At 44.6% G+C, this 21529-nt stretch overlaps 1 protein-coding gene across 2 annotated transcripts in view; it reads right to left on the bottom strand.

Moving 5' to 3' along the window:
- The window catches only part of LOC311133719 (interleukin-17 receptor D-like), a 66795-nt gene that overhangs the window by 10356 nt on the left and 34910 nt on the right, over nucleotides 1–21529 (bottom strand). For both annotated transcript variants that reach the window (XM_084167259.1, XM_084167258.1), the window contains exons 2-4: nucleotides 7169–7235; nucleotides 5944–6069; nucleotides 141–259 (exon numbers count right to left, since the gene is read on the bottom strand). In XM_084167259.1, coding sequence (XP_084023385.1) covers nucleotides 141–259; nucleotides 5944–6069; nucleotides 7169–7235 — 312 coding nt within the window. The remainder of the gene's footprint in view (nucleotides 1–140; nucleotides 260–5943; nucleotides 6070–7168; nucleotides 7236–21529) is intronic.

The raw sequence follows: 21529 nt of genomic DNA on the forward strand, positions 1-21529 counted from the left end.
CCTGGTAAGACTTGAGCTTGTCTTATTGTGCATTTTATATTTCAGAGAAATCTGACAGGAAACTAAGCTAGTTCTCACACCTTACCTCCAGGTGCATGGAAGAAAAAAAACCTGTTAGCTGTGTCTTTGGTCAGACTTACCACATTCTTGTAGGAGAAGTTGAGCTGTCGTGGGTCTTTGAGGATCACGTGTTGACACTGTTTCCTCTCTGGGTTCTTATCCTCCAGGTATACTCTGAAGCCCTTCACATGCTCAATACCTGGACAGAATGACACACACAGACAATACACACGTTCAATACCTGAATAGAAACAACATTACTCATTCAATCGCTGACAAAAATGCACCCATGTCAGATTACAGCATAACATCACCACAAACACTACCACCCCCATGACACTATCCCCCACATATCATAAACAGAAGGTCCTCGATTAAAAGTTGAGTCATACAGCAGTATAGTGTGCGGTATGCTGTGGTATGGTCCAGTGCTTTACGTGCTTGCCGTTAATGCTCGTTCAAACCACCAGTGGGGTCAATTGAATTGATGAATATTATGGTGTTTCTATAATATTAATGAATTTTGTATGTTTCTATAACAAAATGCATTTTACAGTTGCCTATGTAGGCCTATAGCCTACTGTACCTAAAACATCCGTTAATACAAGTCCTTCAAAAATAGAAATAAGGGCAGAATATTGTATAAAATATTTGGATGGTTAAAGGCCGACATTCGGTCGTTTCAATTCAAATGTGACTCATTCAATTCTTGTTCCATTCTCCATTCTCTTGTGATATTATGGCTATAGTACCACTAATATTCTTTATGTAATTAAGCTTTCACACGTGTTTTTCTCTCTTGGTGCTTGCTTCTTTGCACACATCATTTGACCGCTGCAGTTTGAGATTATGTAAGATATTCTCTTTGATTATGAAAATAAGATGATCCTGGCCTTTATTCCTTAAAATGAATTTCTGATATTTTAGCTTAATTAATTTGATTAATATTATGGTGTTTCTATTCCAAGAAAACCTCAAATGCATTTTACAGTAGCCTATGTAGGCCTATATATCACTAGGCAAGAACAGGGTCAAAGTAGTGTACAGCCTACATCTACAGTGCATTCAGAGAGTATTCAGACCCCTTGACTTTTTCCACATTTGGTTACATTACAGCCTTATTCTAAAATTGATTTTTTTTATTTATTCCCCTCATCAATCTACAAACAATACCTCAATGTCAAAGCAAAAACAGTTTTTTAGACATTTAGAAAAACTGAAATATCACATTCAGACCCTTTACTCAGTACTTTGTTAAAGCACCTTTGGCAGCAATTACAGCCTCGAGTCTTCTTGTGTATGACGCTACAAGCCTGGCACACGTGTATTTGGGGAGTTTCTCCCATTCTTCTCTGCAGATCCTCTCAAGCTCTGTCAGGTTGGATGGGGAGCGTCACTGCACAGCTATTTTCAGGTCTCTCTAGAGATTTTAGATCGGGTTCAAGTCCGTGCTCTGGCTGGGCCACTCAAGGACATTCAGAGACTTGTCCCAAAGCCACTTCTGCGTTGTCTTGGCTGTGTGCTTAGGGTCGTTGTGCTATACTTTGCTCCGTTCATCTTTCCCTCGATCCTGACTAGTCTCCCAGTCCCTGCCGCTGAAAAACATCCCCACAGCATGATGCTGCCACCACCATGCTTCACCGTAGGGATGGTGCGAGGATTCCTCCAGACGTGACGCTTGGCATTCAAGCCAAAGAGTTCAATCTTGGTTTCATCAGAACAGAGAATCTTGTTTCCCATGGTCTGAGAGTCCTTTAGGTGCCTTTTGGCAAACTCCAAGCGGGCTGTCATGTGCAATTTACTGAGGAGTGGCTTCCGTCTGGCCACTCTACCATAAAGGCCTGATTGATGGAGTGCTGCAGAGATCGTTGTCCTTCTGGAAGTTTCTCCCATCTCCAGAGGAACTCTGAAGCTCTGTCATAGTGACCATCGGGTTCTTGGTCACCTCCCTGATCAAGGCCCTTCTCCCCCGATTGCTCAGTTTGGCCGGGCAGCCAGCTCTAGGAAGAGTGTTGGTGGTTCCAAACTTCTTCCATTTAAGAATGAAGGAGGCCACTGTGTTCTTGGGGACCTTCAATGCTGCAGAAATGTTTTGGTACCCTTTCCCAGATCTGTGCCTTGACACAATCCTGCCTCGGAGCTCTACGGACAATTCCTTCGACCTGATGGCTTGGTATTTGCTCTGACATGCAGTGTCAACTGTGGGACCTTATATAGACAGGTGTGTGCCTTTCCAAATCATGTCCAATCAATTGAATTTACCACAGGTGGACTCCAATCAAGTTGTAGAAACATCAAGGATGATCAGTGGAAACAGGATGCTCCAGAGCTCAATTTCAAGTCTCATAGCAAAGGGTCTGAATACTTATGTAAATAAGGTAAACAATTTATTTTTACAAATCTGACATACAAAGAGCTCCAAAAGTATTGGGACAGTGACAATTTTTTGTTTGTTTTGGCTCTGTGCTCCAGCACTTTGGATTTGAAATGATAAAATGACTATGAGGTTAAAGTGCAGACTGTCAGCTTTAAATTGAGCGCATTTTCATCCATATTGGGTGAACCGTTTAGACATTTTTTGTACATAGTCCCCCCAACAGTAGGGGACAAAAAGTATTGGGACAAATTCACCTATACAGTGGCTTGCGAAAGTATTCACCCCCCCTTGGCATTTTTCCTATTTTTTTGCCTTACAACATGGAATTATTTTGCACTTTGAAGATGCAAAATATGTTTTGGGGTGAAACAAACAAGAAATAACACAAAAAAACTGAAAACTTTAGCGTGCGTAACTATTCACCCCCCCCCCCCGCAAATGCAATTACATCTGCAAGTCTCTTGGGGTATGTCTCTATAAGCTTGGCACATCTAGCCACTGGGATTTTTGTCTATTCTCCAAGGCAAAACTGCTCCAGCTCCTTCAAGTTGGATGGGTTCCGCTGGTGTACAGCAATCTTTAAGTCATACCACAGATTCTCAATTGGATTGAGGTCTGGGCTTTGACTAAACAATTCCAAGACATTTCAATGTTTCCCCTTAAACCACTCAAGTGTTGCTTTAGCAGTATGCTTAGGGTCATTGTCCTGCTGGAAGGTGAACCTCCGTCCCAGTCTCAAATCTCTGGAAGACTGAAACAGGTTTCCCTCATCCATCATTCCTTCAATTCTGACCAGTTTCCCAGTCCCTGCCGATTAAAAACATCCCCACAGCATGATGCTGCCACCACCATGCTTCACTGTGGGGAAGGTGTTCTCGGGGTGATGAGAGGTGTTGGGTTTGCGCCAGACACAGCGTTTTTCTTGATGGCCAAAGAGCTCAATGTTATTCTCATCTGACCAGAGTACCTTCTTCCATATGTTTGGGGAGTCTCCCACATGCCTTTTGGCGAACAACAAACGGGTTTGCTTATTTCTTTCTTTAAGCAATGGCTTTTTTCTGGCCACTCTTCCGTAAAGCCCAGCTCTGTGGAGTGTACGGCTTAAAGTGGTGCTATTGACAGATACTCCAATCTCCGCTGTGGTGCTTTGCAGCTCCTTCAGGGTTATCTTTAGTCTCTTTGTTGCCTCTCTGATTAATGCCCTCCTTGCCTGGTCTGTGAATTTTGGTGGGTGGCCCTCTCGTAGCAGGTTTGTTGTGATGCCATATTCTTTCAATGTTTTAATAATGGATTTAATGGTGCTCTGTGGGATGTTCAAAGTTTCAGATGTTTTTATAACCCAACCTTGATCTGTACTTCTCCACAACTTTGTCCCTGACCTGTTTGGAGAGCTCCTTGGTCTTCATGGTGCCGCTTGCTTGGTGGTGTTGCAGACTCTGGGGCCTTTCAGAACAGGTGTATATATACTGAGATCATGTGACAGATCATGTGACACTTAGATTGCACACAGGTGGAATTTATTTAACTAATTATGTGACTTCTGAAGGTTGCACCAGATCTTACTTAGGGGCTTCATAGCAAAGAGGGTGAAAACATATGCACGCAACACTTTTACGTTATGTATTCTTTTGAATTTTTTTAAACAAGTAATTTTTTTAATTTCACATCACCAATTTGGACTATTTTGTGTATGTCCATTACATGAAATCCAAATAAAAATCAATTTAAATTACAGGTTGTAATGCAACAAAATAGGAAAAACGCCAAGGGAGATGAATACTTATTTTACCAAAATGTCAGATAGAACCCAAGGTCACAATATGTCCTCTACCGTTAGTAACTGTAATTTCATTTCTAGGGTAACTTACGTAAATCACAAACAAACAATATTAACTGGGGCCCAAAACAATGAATAAGAACTGGAAAGGGAGGGATTTAGGCCAAAACATGACCAAAGTACAAATATTGTGAGGAAACCTTTTAAGATACTGTATATCCTAATTATGAAGCGGATGTTGTTTGTGAAGTTAGTAGGAGTCCACACACATTAGCTAGTCATGCTCACACACGCTTGAGGTAAGGGCATAGTATCAAACACGTTTTTATGAGAGACCATAATATGAGCTGGCAGGAGAGAGAGGCTGTGCTGTGCCCTGGCAGAGGACCCCACCTGGGTTCAAATATTATTTTAAATATTTCAAATACTTTGAGTGTTTGTTTTAGCCTGTCTGGAGTGCCAGGCAGGCAGGATTTGCACTTTTAGGACTTCTCTATTGATTCATAGCAACAGGCAAGCTCAAGCAAGCACAGCTAAGCATTTAAAATATATTTTGAATAGTATTTGAACCCAGGTATGCAGAGGACAAGAGGGAGGGTGTCTGCGTGCCAAGGAAGCATTCCCGTGCCCTTCAAAGTGTGCCAGCGCACCTCCCCGTTAATTACATTTCTGCCTTATCAGTCCAAGGCAGCAGCAGAGGCAGAAAACACACATTCCCTGTGGCTTCTATTACCTTCTGTGGGGAGAGGAGGCTCTGTGTGTGTGTGTGTGTGTGTGTGTGTGTTTGTGTGTGTGCACGCTTTGAAGCTGAAAGAGCCTCCTCTTTGTGGTGGCTGTAACTCCTCCTCCTCCTCTTCTCTCTGTCCTTCACCTCTTCTACCTCTACCGCCACACAGATATCATCAGCATCACCGTCAACAGACAAACACAGAGGAGAGAGAAAAAACTGGAAGGAAAAAAGCTGTCAGACAGGTTGGGCTGTCTTCAGGCATGTTTTTTTCCCGGCGTCAGTAGCTTCAGCTCTCTCTTTCTTTCTCTTCTGCCCTTTTATTTAATTTTCCCCCTTCTTTCTTTGACCTTCTACCTGAGCAGTGGTGCCCCTGTTCTAGAGATGAACCCCTAGAGAACAACAGGCTACATTGCCCTGAGGATCAGCCAAGGCTTCAGCAACGCCTCAGTAGACAGAAGAGGAGGAAGCCTCCTTTCTGTCAGTCTCTCTCTCTCTCTCTCTGTCACACACACAGGCATGCACATATTGCGTGCAAACAGAGACACTTAAGACAACACACACACAGTGCGTGCGCACGCACACACATTTCTTCACAGACAAATAACAGGGTTGTTGTGTAGGATATGGATCCCTTCCTCCTCCCTTCCCCCTGAGGGGCAGATCTGTGACTGTCAGGGTAGCAGAGTAAGCTTACTGGGGGAAACATAAATGACTCCTGTGTGCAACCAGGTGTAGGAAGCACACGTGTCTCCCCACACACATACCGAGGTTTTCAAATGTTATAGTGTCTCCCAGATGTAATATGATCTATCCAAAACAATCTTGGTAGAAACATTTAAAAAGTAGGTCAACCACTAACTTCTAGACACGGATTTCCACTCACTAGGAATGACTGCTCATATCTAACCTCACAGACACTGGATTAGATTTGCCCATTGATCTCTAGTCTGTATAACGACTCTTTTATCATATGGAAGAATTTAAATGCGTAATGCATACCTAGAGGGCTGGGCATCCAGTGGACCACCACAGCAGCCTGGCTGTCACAGGAGAGGTGGCTGAATGTCACATTGTTCACCCCATGGATGGCATGCTTCCCCAATGGACTCCAGTTCACAGAGCAGTCTGGCGGAGGAGAACAGAGGAGAGACGATTAGAAAGAAGATATCATAGTGAGAGTATGTTAAAGATGGAGAGATTGGTGATTTCTCACATTCAAAACAACCTTATTGTCACAATTAAACTTGTTTGCAGTGCTTAGAGTCCTAAAACTACTCCCTTCCTCTTCTACCGCACAGAGAATCACCCTCACCCCAACTTAAAGAGAAGAAAGAGGATGGATCAGAGAGCATGATGGGTAGCTCAGAACAGGGCTCCCTGGATGAAGTCTCCCGAGTGGCGCAGTGGTGTAAGGCACTGCATCGCAGTGCTAGCTGTGCCACTAGAGATCCTGGTTCGAATCCAGACTCTGTCGTAGCCGGCCGCGACCGGGAGACCCATGGGGCGGCGCACAATTAGCCAGCGTCGTCCAGGGTAGGGGAAGGAATGGCCGGCAGGGATGTAGCTCAGTTGGTAGAGCATGGCGTTTGCAACGCCAGGGTTGTGGGTTCGATTCCCACGGGGGGCCAGTATGAAAATGTATGCACTCACTTAACTGTAAGTCGCTCTGGATAAGAGCGTCTGCTAAATGACTCAAATGTAAATGTATGAAGACTGAAGGACGGGTGAGTGGGTGAGATTCTCTCTGAGCCAAGCCTGGGGACAAGAATGTGCAGCCATGCAAGGAGCTGCCCTCTCCCCATCTCTTTTGACTATGATCCCTATGTCCTCTCAGGTAGAGGAAGAGGAGCAGCGGGCTGTATCGCACACGCCCCCTGGCTCTGAGCTGCAGTCAATTGTGATGCTAAACCAGAGAGGGGCTTTTCAGAAAAGCTGTTCCCTCTGACAGTCATGGATAATAGCAGCTGACTGCTGGGGAAATCAGGATTTGCTACTGGAGAGAAAACGTTGACTTCTCGAGATATTAACTTCTTGTTGGTGGGGGGTGGCTGGGCGAAGTTTGGTCGGGGCTGAGACTCTGAGAATTGGCAACTTTTGGGGTGGTAAAATGGCAACTTTAGTATGGAATGGAAAGGGCAGGCAGTTTTCATGCAAGGCCATGTTAAATAGTCGACAGAGAGAGAGAGAGAGCAAGAGAGCGAGAGAGAAAGAGAAAGAGACTCACTGTCTGTTCGGAATGTGACCCCGAGCTTCCGACCATTCTCGTCAGAATTTGACTGGACCTGGAGCCCCTGCAAAGAGAGAGAGAGTGAAATAGAGAGAGAGGGAGACAGAGAGACCGAGAAGGAGAGAGAGAAAGAGATGGTGAAACCACAAGGACAACTGGCAGACAGTGATACATATTAATACAACACAACCACCTCATGTTGCCGATGCTCAGACGGACAGGCTGTCGCCTGCTTGAAAGAACAATCATCCATAGAATTACATACTTACATGAATTATTGGATCTCTATACAATAACCCACCAGTTGGAATACTGTTGTATTAACAGCCAAACTAAAAGTAAGAGGGGCAATTCCACGGAAATGGAATTACGTTGAGACTCAGATTTTTCACTTTTAATTGTATTCCAAACAAAAACGTACGGTTACTTGAGTAACCCTGGTTCTCTTAAATTACGAGTGAGACATCTTACAGTGGGATTCACCAGAATATCCTAAGTAGCTTGAATAACCAACCATACACATTTGTAAGGAGATGCCCTTGAACAGTGCCATACCCCTGGTGGTGAGCCCTTGTGCCCTGCGGAGGCTGTAACCCCTTGCTATTATAAGCCAATATATTAGCTTTCACAATCCAATGTGACAACTGTTGACGAGAAAGGGGCCTCCCCTTACAGGGAGATGCCGGGGACACAAAGAGTTGGTCGCTCTTGCGCAAAGCTCTCATCCTATCCAACGCAACGCGCATACTGGACATAGAAAGAAAAGGCGGCGGGTGGAAAGTCACAAGCTCCAAGGCGAGACAATTATAATTGCTGCTAACCTTAGGCATAAAGGCAGGGTTGGGCAAATAGGTAACCTTGGAAAAGCCCCAGGCAAACTGTAGGCATGAATGGTGAACTAACATTCACTGGCTTTGTGGACGTAAAGACGACCAGTAAAGCAGTCTTAAAGGAGAGATATTTCATCTCCACGCCTTAAAAGGCAGCTGTGTAATAGCCTCAAGCACAATTGACAAATCCCATGACGGGACTAAAGGCTTGGGAACTGGACGTATGCAACATGCCTCCATCATGAAACAACATAACAGAGCATTGGTAAGGAATGATCTATTTTTGGTCACAACACTTCTTAAAAATGCATCACTTATTTCCATACAGTGAGCATGTAGAAGGGGCCCTAGCACTCTGGATAGTCTGTATGACTCTGAGTGGCAAGCCTGTCTCATCCAGAGGGCCATGGCTTCCGGGTGAGGTTGGAAAATGGCTTGGTTCACTTGGGTCAGCAGATCCCTTCGTAACAGGAGTTGCCAAGGCTTGTCGTATAGCAGGAGCATGATCTCCGCTATCCAGAGCTTGCCTTGCCATCGAGGGGCTACCAAGATGAGAGATAAGCCTGAGGGGAGGAAAAGCGTGAAGGAACATCCTTGGCCAAAGGTGTGCTAGCACGTCCACTCCCAGTGGTGTGTCTCCTGATAGCGTGAAGAACAACGAGCTGTGTATGTTTTCTTGAGGTGCAAAGAGATCTACAGATGCTTGACCGTATCTCTACCAGATCTGTTTCACCACTTAGAGAAGGATTCTCCAGTCCCCTTGATGGGGATTCCCTCTGGAGAATTAATCTGCTCCTACGTTCAGTATGCCCGGGACATGAGTCGCATGTAGGGACAGTAGGTGTGATCTGCTCAGCAGAATAATCCTGACGCATAGTCTGTGTAAGCACAGGAAGCGAGTGCCACCCTGGCGGTTGATGTACGCCACTACAGTCGTATTGTCCATTCTGATCAAGATGTGACAATTCCGAAGGGAGGGTAGAACGTTTTTTATTGAAAGAAGCACTGTCAGCAATTCAAGGTAATTTATGTGAGCAATGCGGAGTTGTGAGGTCCATACTCAGTTTTTTGCATTTTCCTCATGACTGAGAGACGAAAGACATGCGGAAGTCACCTCTCTCTGGCGATTGAATGTTGGGCAAACACCCAACACAGGAAGTCTCTCATCCTCAGTAGGCAGAGATGGTGGACACCATCAACCGCAGCACTCGGAGGCACATCTTGAACGTGACCGAGCGCACTATTGGAACGACGCGATGCGGTCTTCCGAGTGTTGCCTGACAAGAGAGCGAATCAAGCATTACGCCTAGGCATTATATTCTCTGTGTTGGCACCAAACAGCTCTTTTACTGATTGATCTTGAACCCTAGCTCGGAGAGGCAGGTTACAAGGGAAGTTGTGTCTCGTATCGATTGTTCCCGGGATGGGAAACAAAGCAGGTAATCGTATATGTAGGCGCAGACTCTCAGCTCCTTGTTTCTCAGGGGTGTGAGAGCTGCCTCTACACACTTGCTGAACGTTCAGGGAGCTAGTGCTAGCCCAAATGGGACAGCGAGGTATTCGTAGGATGTGCCTTGAAAAGCAAACCTCAGAAACCTCCTGCGTGCTGGCAGGAAGCTTATGTGAAAATAAGTATTCTGGCAGGTCGACTGAGTTGAATCAGTCACCTCGACGAATAGAGCGAGACAGCACCTTGAACATAAGCATACAGAATGTGAACTTCGTCAGATAGCTTTTGAGGACCCGTAGGTCCAGAATGGAGCAAACCCATCCCCCTTTTTGGGGAATCAGGAAGTAGTAGAGAGGAGATTTCCTGCTTTAGTGTGCATGCCGAGTCAGTCGCCAGTCACTACTGGTTTCAAAATTCCATTAAATGGGTGGTCTCAGAGTATGGTGTCAAATCCGATTCAAACGTCAAACGGGCGCTAGATTGCGCATGTGGTCGAGCGAACAGAGGACAGGTCCCGTGAGTGCAGGCTAGCGTGGTGCGCGCAAATTAAACTTGAGAGCTTGCGAGTGTGACTTTGAGCGAGCAGTATTTTCTCACACAAATGTTTCATTTTGCTCTCGCAACTGCTTACTAACAGGGGGAAATTCTAGCCAATGAACATAGCCTGTAGCAATCTACTGAAACGCAATTGTTTCTGATTTTTGGACCAATCATGGCATGACTACACTCTAACCGGATTTTTGACCATACAGATGATAGTGGAAGGTAAAATAATAGCCAATATTGTAAATCGCTAACAGCATACTTTGAGATACAATCTGATTTAAATAAAGATGATAACTTTTACAAGTCCACTGTCACTAATATCTGGTGGTGAAGTTGTTCTCTGCTCAGCTGACAGAGACAGGAGATACAGGAGTCCATTCTGTTCCAAGTAGGGTAACTTGGCTCTCCTCTATGCACAGCACTCTGGGGACTTCCTGCAGGTAACCATGTCATCCACCAATAACGCCCGTAACTTAATCATTAGTGATACTGAGAGTTCCTCCAATTTCTTTGATGCTGTATGAAGACATTGTGCGTTGGACATTTGTCACGTAGAGAGGATGATGACCAGCTTCTTTCTATTGGTCAGAAAGAGGTTTCTATACTGGGATATGTTTGTGTCTGTGAAAAATGTTACGTGAGAAATGGCAGTGGAAATGCCTTTATACGCAATTGTTATATAATAACTATCATATTAAAATACATTTGGAGTCATGTGATGAAATCCTGAGTGGCGCAGTGGTCTAAGGCACTGCATCGCAGTGCTAACTGTGCCACTAGAGATCCTGGTTCGAATCCAGGCTCTGTCGCAGCCGGCCGTGACCGGGAGACTCACGGGCGGCGCACAATTGGCCTAGCGTCGTCCAGGGTAGGGGAGGGAATGGCCGGCAGGGATGTAGCTCAGTTGGTAGAGCATGGCGTTTGCAACGCCAGGGTTGTGGGTTCGATTCCCACGGGGGGCCAGTATAAAAAAATATGTATTCACTAACTGTAAGTCGCTCTGGATAAGAGCGTCTGCTAAATGACTAAAATGTAAATGTAAAATGTAATGAAATGGTCTTGAAACCATGCAGTTTATTAGGCTACAGATTAAATAAATTATGATTTCACAGGGTGGTGAAAGTGCACGGTATGAGCTTAATGCTCCTTTCGAACAAATGTCGAGGGTCTTATTCTGGTGACATGATGATCGATGATTTACTGCCGTTTGACAAATAAAAATATTCTCACTCTTATCCATAATAATCTCATAATGTAGACTAACCTACCCGCAGAGCCTACCAGCACTGTAGGCCTATCTGCAAGATGTTGGCTAGAGTGCACTTGCCAAGACCAGAGAAGGCACAGGCAACAGTTTGTGACAAAATTATCGTTAAGAGTTGAAAATGCGATGGAAACGCATTGAACATTCGATTTTTATTTGGTACATGAGAACTTAAGCGGAAAAAGTACATTTTGTGTGCACTACGTCATCAGTTTGATGGAAACACACCACTGGTGGGAAAATGTGCATATTTTCTTAATGCATATTTTTGAATATTCGCATGAAATTCTGTCACCAAAATGGATGGAAACCTAGCTAATGCTAAATAATATGAGTAGTGTAGGTAAGGGATGAAGTGAAAACCTATAGGATAGCTCTCCACGAGGTGGGTTGGGCATGAAATGACAGCAGGCTGTTCAATACTGAGCCATGCTGACTGACGAGTGGAGTGGATTGGTACAGGGCAATTCCACGATAACGGAGTGATGCTGAGACTCAGATTTTTCCCTTTAAAATGTATGTTAAACAAACCAATGATTGCAAATTGTTAAAAGTAGTCCTTGTGCATAGAGTTGTATGGTTTGTTTCACTTTGACATCATTGGTTTTTGTTTGACAGCATTGGTTTTTGTTTGAAAAATCTGAGTGTTAGCAAAACTCTATGGCCATGGAATTGCCCTACAGTCCTACATCGTGTGTTATCACTTATTTAGCTAAATGATTATCTATAGTTGCCTCTTTTGATACAGCCACAGCAGTCTTTAAATGGACTGTTAACTTGAATGCAACATTAAGATGTTAAAACGTTTCAACTCCAATTGAACTCTGACATTTTCTGACATCTTCTTTTCATTTCTCTCACTCCAGTTGTTCTCAGGAGACAGGTCAGTGTGTGTAGAGATAACACTTTGACCAGGTGGAGTCAGGCTTCTACTTAATTGAGCAGGACCACTACACCAACGAGGCAGAGGACGCCATGTTTGGACCAGTGAGTCACCAACTCATCTTATGCCTTACACAACTCAGCACATATGTTTCGCTCCACCTTCCTCAAACTCCAGTGCCCTACTTTTGTTTACCTTTTTACCTATGTCTATGGATTTTACAAGGATTATAAATTGGGACTTGGACTCCGTACTAAATCTAATTCCATATCCTGTATTGTTCTGCACTCTATAGATTATGCTGATGCCCCACTGTAAGAACCTGGAGATCTTCACTGGTTCTGAGGGAGGTGACGTGGACACAAACCGTGCCTGGGACACCTTCCAGCGCTACCGCTGTCTGGACAACAGCCAGGGTGTGGTCAAGACATCTGCTGCAACTTAAACTTTAGTGTGACAGCTCTGCTGCACCTGGGAGCTAAAGGTATGGCACCACAATCCCTACAGTCATGTATGCTTAAACATACTTGTATGCTCATTTATGTGTTTCTGGGACCAGAACATAATTACAAATAATTTGTAGGCTGCAAATTGACCGCAAGAAGCCCAAACAGATAGAATATTTGACTCAAACATAATCATTTCAAATCTTGCTTGAATTTGTTTACGATCTGTCACGTCTACTCCCACTCCCCACTCCGGGACTCGACGTCGCCGGTTTACAAACCATCGGTCCTGGCAACCCATCATGACGCACACCTGGCAACCCTCATTACGCACACCTGCGCCTCATCATGAGGCACACCTGGACTTCATCACAACCCTGATTACTTCCCCTTTATCTAGCACTCCCTAGCATCACTCTTCAGGCAGTATTGGTTCAGTTTTCATGTCCAGATGCTTCTCTTGTTTTGTATCTCTCCATGTTCGTTATTATTAAACTCACCATCTGCACCTGCTTCCTGACTCCCTGCGTCTACTTTACACGATCACATATATCTCTCTACTATGCGTGGGAATACTTTGGAACAGATTTCCAAAATTAAAATCACTTGGAGCTGATTTGCTGGTGTCCAGCAATATAAAAACAAATGTTTAACTACATTTTGTTGCTCAACTTGGAAGGACAAATAAAATCACCCGCGGGACAAATTCAGCCCACATGGCCACCAGTTGGGGAACCCTGCCTTATGTGATTTTACTCCTGTATTACTGACAATATTCAATAAAACTTGCAATGCCAAATTGAAATCATTTGAGATTCTGTAAATGATAGACAATGGTAGTTCCCAATCAGACAATTACTATAAAACAAATCTGTTTTCCTCAGTGCAATGTTTGGTGAATGCATGGTGTTTTGTCCTCATTCCTCCTTTGAATGCTGTGTGTACTGCTTCAGTTCTAAATGACCATCATCGAGTCCATCCTCACCACCTCCATCACTGCAACGGATTGTCCGCTCTGCTGAGAGGGTCATTGGCTGCCACCTGCCCTCCATCGAGGTCCTGCACGACTCCAGGGCAAGGAAGCGTGCAGGAAAGATCATCGCCGACCCCTTCCATCCCCTCTGGCAAACGGATCAGGCCAAAACCTCCCGCCACCTGAACAGTTTCTTCCCCCGCGCCGTGGCCCTCACCAACCGGCCACCTGGTCCACGATGATCCTCTCATCCATGGAATTTGCACTCTGTGCTATTCATCCACAGACTATTCACCCTGCGCTATCATCCCAGAACTGCACATTGCTCTTTGCCAATCTTTTAAATGCATAATTTGTAATGTAGCTTATTGCGTTCATAGTGTATGTGGATCTGTGGAAATTCTGCATCTATATATTTCATTGTATATTCTGCTCATCATCTGTCTGTATATTTTGTTTATTGTGGCAGCACCATTTCACAGTCAAATTCCTGTACGTGCAAAAGTATTTGGCAAAAAAAGCTGATTCTGACATGTTAACCTGAGTTTAGCTGGTTTATCAGGTAGCAGATTCTCCCCTTTGTGTCTTCATACAATTCTAAATCCCCCATGTGCTGTGTGTGTCCTTGGGCTTAATAACCAAAATATTTGCTCCTGCCTGCAATTAGAGGACTTGTTTTATGGTGTTTGCTAGTGCTGACTGTCTGCTTTAATTTCTTACAGACAAATGTTGCTGGCTAACAAGTAATATGATAGCTAACTTTAGCAAGTAGATTCCATTCTACTCAAGGTATAGTAACTATTAGAATTTATTTCCCAATTCATTTGGTTATCAAGCTGCTGGGTTTCCCAAGATGTTCGGCGCTTACTGCTCAAACCTGCTAGCTAGCAAAACAGAAGGCGCTTCAGAAGGCTCGTAATAGCCAATCACAACACTGGACTGGCCAATGGAAGGAATTTGTTAGTTTGTCCATCCCTCCAGTGAAAGTGACCAATCTAAGGTTTCTAGACATGTACCTGCCTTTAAGCCAATGTTCCCTCTAATTTTTTTAGGCACTGAGCAAATTTCAGTTCTGCTGAGTGCAAACTTGAACATTGTGAAAATTCTGTGCAACTTCCGGCACGCATTTACTGTGAATGCTGAGGCTGTACCTGCTTTAAGTTACAGTTTTAACAGTGGCCAAGTAGGCTACTGTGGCTATTTGATCATAATGTAGGCCAACCAGAGTGGCCTAACATCAAAAACAATTGATATAATGCATCCCATAACATTTTAACATGGAAATAGCTGTTCTATCATTCAGCCTACAGTAGCAGCCAATGTGTGGTGTTCAATGTAGACCTACATTCCATGATACCTTTTTTTTAAACGTGCAGGTCTTGACATTAACCTGTTTATCCACTTGTCCTTCAGACAAGGAGGTGACTGAAAATGTTTTTGTGTTGTTTGATGCAAGAAATCACTTTACAAAAATTTTCCCATACCATTATCACAGAGAATCAGACAAATTATGCTACCCTCTACGTATTGGCTACTTAACTCATTCAATCCTGTCTCAAAATACAACACTGCCCCTTTAAGACAAAAAAAAGCTCTTTACCTGTCTCGCTTTTCAAAGATGTCTAGAAATGTACACAAGTTGTGCTCTTGTAGGAAGCAATCACGCCTTATTGCTGACTACAAATGATCTATAACTGGGCTAATAACTAACTAGCAAAGGATATGAATGAAATGTGCACACGTGGCTACATGCTGTTGCTTTGATCTAAAAACAAGCACATCTACTCTACTCATGACCACAGCTGTAAACACAGTCCAGTTCAAAGTACCGTATTTTCCGCACTATAAGGTGCACCGGATTATAAGGCGCACCTTCAATGAATGGCCTATTTTACAACTGTTTTCATATATAGGGCGCACCGGATTATAAGGCGCATAGAATAGAAGATACTGCAGTCAAACGTTTGACTGGGGTTGCGTTATGCATCCCCTAGATGGAGCTGTGCTAAAGGGAATGTCAACAAAACGGTCAGATAAAGTCAAACTTTATTAAGCGTTCTGACAACTCCGTTCACTCCCATGGTAACGTTGTTCAAACGTTAATGTGCATATTAACAATATCTCCCAGCCTTGCTCACTCTTCTCCCAAACGTGGAGGGGAACTTTTCCCTGATTCAGTAAACACGTAGTAAAAGAAACAGTCTGATATCCCTAAATCAAACGTTAGTGCATAACTCAACATTGTTCAGTTACGTATAACACGTAAAGCTCACTTTTTCAGTTCATTCCCCGTCCACGAATCCCTCGAATTCTTCTTCTTCAGTGTCCGAATTGAACAGTTGGGCGACTATGGCATCCAACCTGCCCGGCTCCCTCTCGTCATTATCCGAGTCAGTGTCGCTGCTGTTGCCTGGCAGTTCAGAGATTATTCCTGCCTTCGTGAAAGCTTGGACCACAGTTGAGACTGATATATCAGCCCAGGCATTGGCAGATTGTGGCGTAAGTCGCCCGGCGCTGTCTCCCCGTCTTGGTGAACGTGTGTTCGCCTTCTGTCATCCACTGCTCCCACGCAGCTCGCAGTCTAGCTTTGAACGCCCTGTTGACATCAATATCTAGCGGCTGGAGTTCTTTAGTTAATCCACCCGGAATGACGGCAAGCTCCGAATTAGTTTGCTTCACTTGTTTTTTGACAGCATCGGTGATATGGGCGTGCATGGAGTCGTAGATCAATAGGGACGGAGCTGTGTGGAAAAAGCCACCCGGTCTCTTGACGTAAATTTCTCTCAGCCACTCACTCATCTTTTCCTCATCCATCCATCCCTTCGGGCTAGCTTTGATGACGACGCCGGCTGGAAAGTTTTCTTTTGGCAAGGTCTTCCTCTTGAAAATAACCATGGGTGGAAGTTTCTGGCCATTAGCCTGGCAGGCGAGAACTACAGTGAAGGATGACTTCTCATTCCATGTGGTGCGTACAGACACCGTACTGGTCCCCGTTTTCTCCACAGTGCGGTTCACGGGAATATCAAAGGTGAGTGGAACCTCATCCATGTTGGTGATGTGCTCTGGCCGGATCTTCTTTTCAGTGATCTTCTTTTTGCAGTATGCGCGGAAAGTGACCAGCTTTTCTTGGTAATCTTTTGGCAGTTGCTGCGAGACGGTAGTTCGTGTGCGGATGGAGAGATTACGTCTTTTCATAAAACGAAAGCACCAAGAAGGACCGCCTCGAAATTCATCGATGATCATGTCCCGTGCTAGCGCTGTTGCCTTCATTCGAATAGTGACTGTAGAGACGCTTCTACTTGCTGCTCTCTGTTCAACAACCCACTGTTCGAGTTTGTCCTCTAACTGTGGCCATCTCGCTTTGTTCCCTCGGAAACTCTGTTTAGTCTTCTTTACTTGGCGCAGGTCATCTTCTTGCTTCCTCCACTTCCGTACCATTGATTCATTAATGTTGAATTCTCTCGCTGCTGCTCTATTCCCATATTCTACTGCGTGACCGACAGCCTTGAGCTTGAACTCTGCGTCTTAAGCGTGTCTCTTGAAAGGTGCCATTTTGGGGTCTTTATACACACACAAGTGGTGTGGTAGCCGTAATGCTGCAAGCGGTGCGGCTTTGTAGTTTACCAGTCGTACTGAAACATTTCATTATTATTAAATTGTTTATTGGTTTTTCATACTGAAACATTTTGACAGAGCGCCTTGAGCGCCGTGTACAACCAGTATGGATCAACCAATTAACCAATTGATCCATATATAAGGCGCTCTGGATTATAAGGCGCACTGTTGTTTTTTGAGAAATGTAAAGGCTTTTAAGTGCGCCTTATAGTGCAGAAAATACGGTAAATGGCACAGAGCCATATAGGGCAATGGTCTATTGGCATATAGGCCTACAGCAACTCTGATTGGTTATGCCACAGCGGTCTGTGTAGAGTATGGGCTGAGTCTTGTATGCCAATGCAATAGAATCCTCTTCCAATGTGTTCTGCCTACAACAAAATCTCTTGCATAGTTGGTTGTTTCAGTGTGTTGCATTGAAAGTGGCTAATATCGCGTTTATTCGATCACAATTGCCACAGTAAAGGGAAACGTTGATAGTGTTAACTAACAGGGAAAACTCTAGAAAGTTGATTGAAGTTGTGCTTCTCTCCGTGGGCTGATAGATCTTCTGCGCTCTGCCCGGTAGTCCCGGAGAGCTGCACAGCAGTCTCGGCTACTGCAGGCCCGCGCACGAACTCAGTTTAGAGGGAACATTGCTTTAAGCCCGCCCCCCAAACCCAAAGGTGCCAAGACTTGAGAGAGAGAGCAATTTGAGAAATTGACTGCGAAATCTTGACAATTGCTGGTGGACAATTTAATGCGTTCAAATATTTTTTTACACGTTTTAATCATGTTTCTTTGCTTACAGTTCTATATGTATTGTTTAAGAATTTTTTTTTTTTGATCTATGACGATGTTCTGCTCAAAGTCACACTTGCAAGCTCTCAAGTTAAATTCACGCTCTCGACTGGCCTGTGCACTTGCGGGACCCGTCCTCTGCTTGCGCGACCACATTTATTCTCTCTCGACTCAGTGTTTGCTCGTGTAATGATGTTTCATCTTGCTTGCGCGCACCATTTAGTGCTCATTTGACTTTTGAATTGGATTTGACGCCATATCAGAGCAAACTGCAGTCTGTTCCCCTTCCTAACTGTGGACCAGTCCCAGGGCTGGACTGCGCATGCGCGGCAGTTCCCTGCTCTGTTGGCGAGTAGCCCACAGGTCAGTAGACTCTTGCTCACCTGTGGTGCCAGACCGCCCTCTGGTGGCGATGGAGCGAGTCTACTTTCCATTTTATTTTTGCTCCGTGTCCTTGGGATGATGCCTGGATACAGCAGAGGATTTGAGCCACGGGCTAAACAGGTTGAGCCACAAGGCTCTCTCCCCTACCACTGCAAGGATCATGGCACTGCAAGGCTCATGGCACGGCCACAGCCTTGATTGACACCCCTGGAGGCTCGGAGGTTGAGGTCTGTGACGACACATATCTAATCCCACAGATCTGGGTTAGGCTTGCCAATCGATAGGAGATTATGTACCTCTAGCATTAAATCGGTCTGGTAAACCAGTAGTAGGGATGTAACGTTCAAAGCCCGTACAGAACATGCAGCAGACACGTAGACCTTTTGGTAGATAGATGCAGAGAAGCGGTACGTCTTACCAGGGAGAGAAGTACCTGTCAATGACGAGGCACTGGGACCGAGGTGGTTGGCCAGTGACAGGTCGACCACCGGTGGCTTGTCGAGGCCCAGCTCCTTCATGTCCTTGACATTCTTGCTGGCAAAAAGTTGGATTTGTCCCAACTGCGTTTAGCTTCCGCCACACCGGCTGGGAGGAGTCGCTTGCCTGGGACGGTACCAGTTCCTCTCACACCCAAAGGTGTGCTGGGGCAGGGGCGGTGCCTTACTCGGTACCCCATGGGCTGACCTATGAGGTTCCATGGCTCCAGAAAACAGTTAATCCGAGAACAAAGTGTAAAGTAACTAGCGTTCGCCACTTGGGCTAGTAGCCTAGCCAACTAGCACAGTGCTGGCCGGAGAAGCTAATCCTATAACAATGTGAACACAGGTAGTGTTCGCAACGTGGGCTAGTAACCTACCTAGTTAGCACAAAATTAGCCAAATGACGCTAGCGCTATGTTTGTCTTGCAACGAACAAAAGCATGGCTGTCATGTTTCCAGCTAGACATTTCTTTACCTTCTCGCCCCCTATTGGTCAGATATGCTCGTTTTATTTAACTCATGTCATGTGACAAGGTTAGAGGCCATTCAATTACAATATGGTGCAATAAGATGCACATTATACTCCATCTTCCAGTATCTACTGCCATCCTTCATAGTTTATCCTACAGTTGCATTGTCTCTAAGTAATTTTTACCAGGGCACCTGCAAGTTCCCGGATATTTTTTGAAAATCAATGGTTTTTGTTTGGAATACATTTTAAAGTGAAAAATCTGAGTCTCAGCCTAATTCCGTTACCAGAGGCAAAATGAGCTCAACAGTTGGACACTACTACACTAAGGCCCTATTCCCACTACGAGAGATGAAGGAGTCTTAGGACCGGAGTGGCGAAAGAGATTTCGACTTTTCAATTCACATTACATCCTTGCCATACCTTACCTTTAGTTGTGGCTGGCAACACGACATTCAACACAATGTTTAGCTAAACCATAGCTCAGTGACGTGCGGTCAGGGCAGAAAAAAAATTAAGAAAAAAATAGATGTATACATTTTTATCAATAATCAATTAGTAATTGTTATGTTTTTTCTGCGTGATAAAATCGATGTCTGAACTAACACTTCCCAAATTTTGCGGTGATCTGGTACAAAATGCGCAAGAAGGCCAGGGGATAGTCAGCCTCGATGTATGCCTTTCTCGTCAAATTCAATGCAAGGCATTGACATGACTTGCACATGTGTGTTTCTACATTATACTGCCAGCTAACAGACGCCAAAAGGCTGAGAGCTTCGCTGCCTTTCATGTGTCAATATGTCCCATTTATTTTCATTGCACTCAAATAATAAATGTGCATATGTTTTAGCGTGAAAAAATGAATGGGATAGGCAGAGGTCGCCTATGGACTCCTGCCTATGGACTCCTGCCTATGGACTCCTGCCTATGGACTCCTGCCTATGGACTCCTGCCTATGGACTCCTGCCTATGGACTCCTGCCTATGGACTCCTGCCTATGGACTCCTCCATACGGACGTTCGTTTTACTGCTAGCTAAAAGTAAGCTGATCAAGATATATTGCATCTGAAAGAGTTTTCGAAGTTGTATTTTCTAGTGAAACAGGGGGTGATAAGGGATGGAAGACCATCACCTGAGTTTAGGGACCTAAATCAAAGGAAGGGACAGAAAGTAACATGATCATTTCTATCTGCCTGGTATCAACGGAAAGACTTCTGTGCCTGTGCTGCTAGCATCCGACTCTACTGCTTCCCCTGCCTGCTGGTCTCCACCAGCAACAGCGTGTGGACAAGAGCCGGTTACTGCGACTTGAACAACTTGCCTATAGCACTCAACAAGCATGAGAAATCTGTCTCACATCCAAAGCCAGACAGCTCTTAAGACATTTGGAAGCTCACGGATAGATCTTGCATTGAATGAACAACAGAGATTGAACATCAGCATGCACAATGCAAGGGTAAAAGAGAACCGTGAGATTTTAATGCTACATGCTACCGAGGTAAACAGGAGTTTGCATTTTGTGGCAATGATGAGAGTGCCAGCTCATCAAACAGGGGCAACTATGTGGAACTGTTACATGCCTTTGCTGGAAAAAATGTAGAGTTAGCAACCCATTTAGAGACTTCCACCGTGTTTCTGGGTACGTCGAATCAGTCAGTCAGGGAAGTAATCCGAAATTACATTAAACAGGAGATCAATGCTGCACCGTTTGTTGCTGTTGAAGTTGATGAGTCGGCAGATGTTACCAAGGCCAGATATCTATCGTTTTGCTCTATGTCTCTAAGAGTGAGGTAAAGGAGGCTTTTTTTCTGGGCTTTGATAACGTGAGCAATGACAGATGAGCAGCCGCAATATCAGAATATGTTTTGGATGAAATTGGGCATGTACAACTATGCTGAAAAACTGGTAGCTCAAACCTATCATGGAGCCTCTGTGATCACATCAGAGCTGACTGGGATCGAGGCGAAGATAAAAGAGAGAGTACCTGAAATCACATACACCCATTGTTATGCCCACAAGTTTAACTTGGTGCTCTCTCAGTCCGCAAAATTCATTCAACGTTTTTTTCAAGACAGTTTTTCAACAAATCTACCAAACGCACCCATCTACTAGATGAGGTGGTGAAACGATGCATCCTGAGGGCCACGCTAGCCAGATGGAACTCAGCCTCCAGGCTGGTACAGACCATCAACCTTTACCAATCTAATCTATGTGCGCTGTTCTGGATTATGAGGAAAAT

This window comes from Coregonus lavaretus, assembly GCF_964263955.1.
Source record: "Coregonus lavaretus genome assembly, chromosome: 8".
Taxonomy (NCBI): domain Eukaryota; kingdom Metazoa; phylum Chordata; class Actinopteri; order Salmoniformes; family Salmonidae; genus Coregonus; species Coregonus lavaretus.